This window comes from Pristis pectinata, chromosome 23 (assembly GCF_009764475.1).
Source record: "Pristis pectinata isolate sPriPec2 chromosome 23, sPriPec2.1.pri, whole genome shotgun sequence".
Classification (NCBI taxonomy): domain Eukaryota; kingdom Metazoa; phylum Chordata; class Chondrichthyes; order Rhinopristiformes; family Pristidae; genus Pristis; species Pristis pectinata.
In genome coordinates, this window is record NC_067427.1 from 4,720,174 (window position 1) to 4,728,528 (window position 8,355).

Here is an 8,355-nt window from a genome sequence, read left to right on the forward strand (position 1 = left end):
TGGAATTTAGAAAGAAGCCATGTGAGACTTGTTAAACAGATCAAGTTGATGCCATGCCAGTTCTGGGTTGCAACACCCCCACTACAAGAAACAGATGAGTACAGCACATGGGTAAGGGTTCAATAAAGAACCTGATCTTCCCATTGCCCTCTCCTATGCATCTGTGCAGGATGAGCTGCCCCTCCTTGGGCGTGGTAAACATTGCCCCCACTTAAGAGAACACCCAGTCTGCTCCCTTGCCATCCCTATACCTATCATGATGCAGGAAAGGTAGCTGGGATGGACTGCTCCATGGGAGAGATGACAGGCTTGAATGCCTGAAATGGCTGGAATATAAACTGGGTTTTAAGTTCTAGTGACTGTATGAAGCGAAAAAGAAGGACAGCATATAAAATAACTGCTGATTCATTGTTGCTTCTTTTGTGCTATAACTCACAATGAATTTATATCCTGTTAAATTCATACAAAGTAACCTGAAGAGTTAAAAAATTATGGAAACTTGTACTTAGAGCAGTTTCTGAAGTGCAGGCTGAAGATACTCTCAAAGGTTTTCACTTCTGACATAATTTGAAAACCAATTCTTACTAATTTTTGTCTTGTGGAACATTGGTACTACAGAAATATTCTTATGGTACTGCCTCAGCAAACTGTTGCTGTGTCAGTCGTATAGCTGTGATTGTGCAGTGGACTGCGCAATACTATATCATATTGCAAAATGAAATGATCGCAAAACTACGTCCAGGCCTACATGGGACAAGCCAGGCACACCTGATCTGGTGGCAAACAGACAATGGGCTTCCAGCAGCTGCTAGGGTGGCCACTGCTTCTGCAGGTACCATGAAAACCATCACTAACAATGTGTTGGAGCCTCCAGAAACAGCAGATCACACGCGTATCATAGTGCTGAAGTCAAGACTGCCAATGAGCAGCAAAGCTATAATAAACTGAATGCATAAATCACAAAGGAATCACAGAAACCCTCTGCTTGTTAGAAATCAGACATCTAGGTGGGGCTAAAATCGAACAATTTAAACATTTAAGTGTAATTGCACCAAGGTTTACTTACCTGAACAGCATTTGCTTCAGCATGCGGTTTGCAGTAGCTACACGGGCAAGGCGCCCAGTGGACAATGAGTGGAGCTCCATGTTGGACGAGATCAGCTGAGTGGTCATCTCTGTGTCTGCAGCAGTACCAGCACCACAGCAACTAAAGGAGGTGGCAGAAAGCACAGCCAGTGAGAATTCTCACCTGAAATAAAGCTGTCACGTGTAGCAGTTCTGGATTTGCTTCTGTCACTGTCTGCCGACAGTGGATAAGATAATTTTAAACATAAAATTTGAAACAAAAGATAATAAGGATCAGAACCTTGTTACACAGGACTGCCAGTCAAAAGAAGTAAAGATGAAGAGTGGGAGAGGAAAATAATGAAAAAATAAGCAATATTCACAACTTCACATCCTCCCAGTGCTTTCAAGGTATTGAAATACTTCTAAATTAATTTCTGTTATAAGAAACAGTAGCCAATTTGTGCACAGCAACATCCAATAAACTATGATGGGTTGTCAAGAATTTTCCACTTTGACAAGAGTCAATTGTGGGAATAAATTTGGAACTGAATCTGAAGTGAATACTTTTTGCTTTCCTTTTAATAGCACGATGGGGTCTTCTCCATCCCCCGAGAAGGTAGCCACACCTCAGTGTAACATCTCATCCAAAAGAGAGCACCCCAGCACCGTCGGCTCCATTAGAGGATCAGCCTGGATCATGTTCTCACTCTGGAGTGGGACTTAAGTGCAAAACTCTCTCACTCAGAGGCTTAACTCCCATGACATTACACATAAGGAATCAAGACCAAAGCAGGGTTCAAGGTTGGGAAAGTATCCTGAGCCAATATCAGATGATTAAGGCTTGTGAAACTTCATCATAACTGAGGAAAGATCCAGCAGCCAAAGCATCATAACCTATAGAAGCTGACTCACTGCTTAGATATTTCTTACATTTTAACACATTTACAGGTCTTTTTTGCTAGATTTCTTCCTCTTTATTTTTATTTCTTTTTTGAGGAATCGAATCTGTTTGAGAACCGACTTAAATTCAAGCTTCAGGCTCTCACTTTGATCAGTGTCTTAAATGCGCAGCAGTTTTTAAAAAGCAATGGGAACAGTCACACAAACCCAAATTAAAAATTAAAATGTAATTACTTACTAAATGTTAGGCGCAATGTAGTGAATCTTGGAGCAGTTCTTATCTGCGACAACCATTCCTTCAGTTGCTCTGGTATCAGCACCCAGAATTACACCATCCTTAAGTAAAACAAATGAGATTGGTTAACCAGAGCATACTATTCGAAAATCATACACAATTTCTAACCAAATGTGGCATTGTTTATGCTGACTAATCAAATTCTACAAAGCACACATCCAAGTTAAGGTTTAATTAGAAAACAAACATTCAGCATTTTCTATATTGCTTGCTTGTCTCTGAGTATGGAGAAAGAATTAATTTCCAATTTCAACTTCTCACAACTAGACCAAGACAATACTGGCACGAAGACGATGATCGAACAGGATGTGTTACAACTCCTAACAAAACAGTTGGCTAATTAACAACAAAAATTGACAACAAAAAAGGTTTGCAAGTACAGGAGCTGCTACAGTTCAAACAAGGTTTCTCCCCCAACTGCCTTCCTTAAAACGAAATAAATACCAACAAATACAGGTACCTACAGACAATCTGGCATGAACCTGTATAAATTACACATTTCATGCAACTGTGCCAATAGCAGACATTCCCAAAATTATGACAATTGTATTTGATCATGATTTTCCTGCAACATTGGAACATTATACATTCTAATTCCTCGGTGAAAAGCTCATTCCTCCCTCTGCAGATGCTCCAAACGGCTGAGATTTCCAGTAACTTGATTTGTACCAAAATGTCCTGGAAAACAATGCTACAGGCAAGTGCAGCAACAACTTAGAAATACTACAGCCAGTGATATATTTGCAGGGAGATGGAGGCCACATTCATGTTGGTTTTAAGAGGTTTGTACTCTTTGTAAGAGAACAAGTGGGTCAGGGTGGGGGAGTAGGGATTTATCCACCATTAATAAATGAAAACACCACTCTTGAAGCCCTAACAGTGACATCACCTACAACCACAAACTTGCAACAAGATTGGGAGAAAAAGCTCACAGATTCAGTGGGATTCCTTATAACTCGAGATCCCTCCTATATTAAGCAAAAGCTTAAAAAGTTTGAAAGCTTCCTTCTCATTGCATTTGTTCCGTATTTCCAGCAGAGTGACTACAAAGAGCCAGTGAAACTGCTCGTATTGACAAAAACAATGTTGACATAAATCTCAAACCAATAAATAGGATCTATGGGTAGAAATGGCAATCAATTAGCACTTGTTCTGTGCGAATCTGTGATCACAAATTTTGGGCTGCAGTTATAGAGTCAACTTAATACAGCACAGAAACAGGCCCCTCGGCCCAACTCGTCCCTGCTGACCAAGATGCCCATCTAAGCTAGTCCCAATTGCCCATGTTTGGCCCATATCCCTCTAACCCTTTCCTACTCATGTACCTGTCCCAAGTGTCTTTTAAATGTTGTTGTTGTACCTGCCTCAACCACTTCCTCTGGCAGTTCGTTCCATATACAAACCGTATTCTGTGTGAAGAAGTTGCCCCTCAGGTCTCTTTTAAACCTTTCCCCTCTCACCCCTCCTGGCAAGTTAGCATAAAAGACCCAGGAAACAGAGGCACAGCATCTGACACTTAACCATAATCAGAATACTTTTCCACTTTAATCAGTGTGGATCCAGAGTTACCATAGTCACCTTCACAAAAGTTCCAAGCCAGTAATTTTGTAGACATATGTTATTGCTCAAAAGATTGAAGCTTGAAACATTTATGTGGTATTCACCCTAATGCAGGTGAAAACTGACTGGCATCATGTCCCTTTAAACTGTATTCTCAATTTAGTTATTTCTCAACATCATTAAAAACTCATTTCATTATTATTGCATTGTTATTATGGGATTTTACCATGTGCAATTTGGGTCCCATGCTTCCTATATTAGAACAATGAGTACATTTCGAAAGTACCTCTTAGACTACAAAACACATTGGGATGATTAGTGGTTACGAGAGGAGCTATACAGTCTTTCCTTTAATCTCCTCCAAAGTATCTTTCGTCTCCCAATTTGGACCTTGTCTATCCAGTACTTTATACTCTGTCACAGATGGCTGTGCCTTTAGCTGCCTGGACCCAAGCTCTGGAACTCCCTTTCTGAAGGTGTCCATCTACCTTTCCTCCTTTAAGACATTTCTTGAAACCTTCTGTTCTGACACCTTCTTGCATGGTTCAACGGCACAACAAAACTTTTCGTTGTTGTTAAAGGCACTATATAAATGCAAGCTGCTGTTAACAATTCCAAGTTAAAAAAAATTGAAGAATGCCATGCATCAGATGACACAAAACTTGGCAGTATTGTGAACTGCAAAGAGGGCAGTGATAGATTGTAGCAGGATTGTGAGATGATGCATTTGATAATAAAGGATACAGGTCTAAACGGTGTGCAGGAACAAAGGGTCATGGGAATACTCGTGCACAAATCATTGAAAGCGGCAAGGCAGTTTGAGAGAGCAGTGAAAGACGCACATTGGGCTTTATCAGTGGAGGCACAGAGTATAAAAGCTGACCCTCTATAAAACAGTGGTGCAACCTCCACTGGAATACCGTCTACAGTTCTGGTCACCACATTATAAGGATGTGAAGGCATTAGGGGGGGGGTCCAGAAAATGTACCTGAGAACAGTCTCCATGAAGAGGGCTGAAGGCTGAAGGCTGCAGAAGGCTGAGGGGAGATTTGATAGAAATATATAAAACAAAGAAGGATCTAGACAGACTAGATAGTTGGATAACGTCCTCTTTAGTGAGGAGTTGAGGACCAGCAGTCAGACGTAAAGGGAAGAGAATTAAGTGACATAAAGGTTATTGTTTTACACAGGGTGTGGTTAGAATGCACTGTCTGCTGTGGAGGCATATTTTACTGTGACCCTTAAAAGGGAGTTGGATAAAAATCTGGAGAAAAGTTTACAAGACTGTGGAGAAGGGGCCAGGGTAGAACTAGAAGGTTGCTTCAGTAGAGAGCCGGCGCAGACACGATAGACTATATGTGGCCTCTTGTAAACCTTTATTTAATTCTATGAATGTTGTGTGTGATAACTGAAAGGGATTCTTTGTCTAACACACATTAATGACAAGTACAACTTGACTTTTAAGAACAGTAAAGGAAATGGGAATCAATACCTTTAGAACACTGCTCAACAGTAGTATTACAATGCTTAACACATTAACACAGAGTAATTGTGGCTGCTGTGAAATGGGAATAGTATATTTGCTGATCTCTGTGATTTGGCTGTTTGGGAGGGGTGCAGTAGGGTGGATAAAAATCATTGTTGTATCAAACCCATGAAATCAACCACAAGTTCATCCCTAGACCAGCAATACTTTCTGCTGTACAAAACTGTTACAAATGGTTTTATGTTACTCATTTCCATGGATATGATTCAATGTTAAATTTCTAATAGAGGTACAACATTTGAAATCCATCTCTGATCAGAAGATATAATGGGAGCAGAGATTAGCATTTACAGAAAAAGCCAATTAATTTTGAGCAGTCACTGTCAGTGATTTTTTTAAAAACATCTTCTGCTGACTTTTGCAATTTTAAAGTCATAAAATTACTCTGATTTTAACAACACTGCAATTTAATAGTAGTCTACTCCTGGCGAATATAGATTAACAACATCATTCAATATTCAAATGGTTAAATGTAACATCATGCAGGACTTGAAGTACAATACTTTTTCTTAGATCCATGATGTCAATGCACAAATTAAAAAGGATTAATAGTCAACCAAGTTAACAGGTCAAAGACACAGTACCTTAAATATAACCCCAGCAATAGTAGTACCAGTCTTCCTTGCTTCAAGAACTTTCAAGCCTTGCTTGGTAAGTTGAGCTTCAATGAAGGCATTCCTGAAAAATGAAAAAAAAATGGTGAATTCAGCCAGAATTTATAATTTAATTTTTTAATTGTTTTACACACTGAAATCTTGAGCATGTGGGGAGAAGCGGGGGGAGGGGCGGAGAGGAGGTGGAAGGAGGACGAGAGGCAGAGGGGGGAGGCGAGGTGGAGGGAGGGATTGATTGGAGGGGATGGGTGATTGATTGGGGGGAAACGGGGATTAATTAGGGGAGGGGTTTGATCAGGAAGGAAGAGGGATTGATCAATGGGGGATTGATCAGGGGGGGACATTGGGAAGGGAGGGGGATTGATCAGTTGTGATGATTGATCAGTGGGGGGGGGGACGATACTGGGAGGATTGATCAGCTGGGGGGCATTGATCAGGGAGGATACTGATCAGTGGGGGATATTGATCCGGGGGGGGGGAGTGGGGGATATTGATCCGGGGGGGGGGGAGTGGGGGATATTGATCCGGGGGGGGGGGAGTGGGGGATATTGATCCGGGGGGGGGGGGGAGTGGGGGATATTGATCCGGGGGGGGGGGAGTGGGGGATATTGATCCGGGGGGGGGGGAGTGGGGGATATTGATCCGGGGGGGGGGGAGTGGGGGATATTGATCCGGGGGGGGGGGGGAGTGGGGGATATTGATCCGGGGGGGGGGGGGAGTGGGGGATATTGATCCGGGGGGGGGAGTGGGGGATATTGATCCGGGGGGGGGGAGTGGGGGATATTGATCCGGGGGGGGGAGGGGGGGGATATTGATCCGGGGGGGGGGGAGGGGGGGGATATTGATCCGGGGGGGGAGAGGGGGGGATATTGATCCGGGGGGGGAGGGGGGGGATATTGATCCGGGGGGGGGGAGGGGGGGATATTGATCCGGGGGGGGGGAGGGGGGGGATATTGATCCGGGGGGGGGAGGGGGGGGATATTGATCCGGGGGGGAGGGGGGGAATTGATCCGGGGGGGAGGGGGGGAATTGATCGGGGGGGAGGGGGGAAAGGGGAATTGATCGGGGGGAGAAGGGAGGGGGGGATTGATCGGGGGGGACTGATCGGGGGGAGGGGGATTGATCCGGGGGGGGAGGGGAATTGATCGGGGGGGAGGGGGGATTGATCGGGGGGAGGGGGATTGATCGGGGGGGAGGGGGGATTGATCGGGGGGGGATTGATCGGGGGGAGGGGGATTGATCGGGGGGGGGAGGGGGGATTGATCGGGGGGAGGGGGATTGATCGGGGGGGGATTGATCGGGGGGGGGGGATTGATCCGGGGGGGGAGGGGAATTGATCGGGGGGGGGAGGGGGGATTGATCGGGGGGGGGAGGGGGATTGATCGGGGGGGGGAGGGGGATTGATCGGGGGGGGGATTGATCGGGGGGCGGCGATGAGGCCCCCACCCCGGGCCAACCTGCCGAGTCATCCTCCACCCCAGGAGCCGGAGCCGCTCCCAGCGCCCCCGGAGCTCGGCGAAGGCCCGCGAAAGGCTCCAGCCAGCCCCGCCACCCCCTCCCTCCGGGCCCCCCCCTCCCTCACCTCCGGCAGTTCTGGAAACTGAAGCCGCCCTCCGGCTGACGGAGAACTGCGAGCGCCGCCATGACAGCCTGGCCGGAAGTGACGGAGCGACCGGGCGGCGGGCAGAGGCTTTTCCGGGGGAGGGGTCAGGAGGAGGGAGGAGGACATGGAGGTGGGAAGGGTTCTGAGGGGAGAGATGGTGGGAGGAATTCTGAGGAGTGGGATGAGGGACAGGGAGGGTGGAGGGAGGAGGAGGCTGAGGGATGGGGAGGAGGAGGAGGAGGAGGCTGAGGGATGGGGAGGAGGAGGAGGAGGCTGAGGGATGGGGAGGGTGGAGGAGGCTGAGGGATGGGGAGGGTGGTGGAGGCTGAGGGATGGGGAGGAGGAGGAGGAGGAGGCTGAGGGGTGGGGAGGAGGAGGCTGAGGGGTGGGGAGGAGGAGGAGGAGGCTGAGGGATGGGGAGGAGGAGGAGGCTGAGGGATGGGGAGGAGGAGGAGGAGGCTGAGGGATGGGGAGGAGGAGGAGGAGGCTGAGGGATGGGGAGGAGGATGGGGGATGGGGAGGGGGATGGGGAGGAGGATGGGGGATGGGGGATGGGGGAGGAGGAGGAGGAGGCTGAGGGATGGGGAGGGTGGAGAGAGAGGCAGGAGGAATGAGTGGGGTAACTTGTCGGACCATAAATGTCAACTTTACTCAGATATTTTTTTAAAAAATGTATGAATGAATTACTACATTTTTGCTCTTAATTCAAGGGAACTGTGCAAAGCCAACTGGAGACTTAATTTTAGAGTTGTGCTTTTTTGGTTCCATG

At 46.6% G+C, this 8,355-nt stretch overlaps 1 protein-coding gene across 1 annotated transcript in view; it reads right to left on the minus strand.

Annotated features, from left to right (window-relative positions):
• psmb7 (proteasome 20S subunit beta 7) overlaps nucleotides 1-7,651 on the minus strand; it is a 50,483-nt gene extending 42,832 nt beyond the window's left edge. Inside the window, exons 1-4 of the mRNA XM_052036942.1 lie at nucleotides 7,566-7,651; nucleotides 5,954-6,047; nucleotides 2,207-2,304; nucleotides 1,067-1,207 (exon numbers count right to left, since the gene is read on the minus strand). Of these exons, the coding sequence (XP_051892902.1) occupies nucleotides 1,067-1,207; nucleotides 2,207-2,304; nucleotides 5,954-6,047; nucleotides 7,566-7,627 (395 nt within the window). The 5' untranslated portion in view covers nucleotides 7,628-7,651. The remainder of the gene's footprint in view (nucleotides 1-1,066; nucleotides 1,208-2,206; nucleotides 2,305-5,953; nucleotides 6,048-7,565) is intronic.
• Nucleotides 7,652-8,355: the final 704 nt, after the last annotated feature.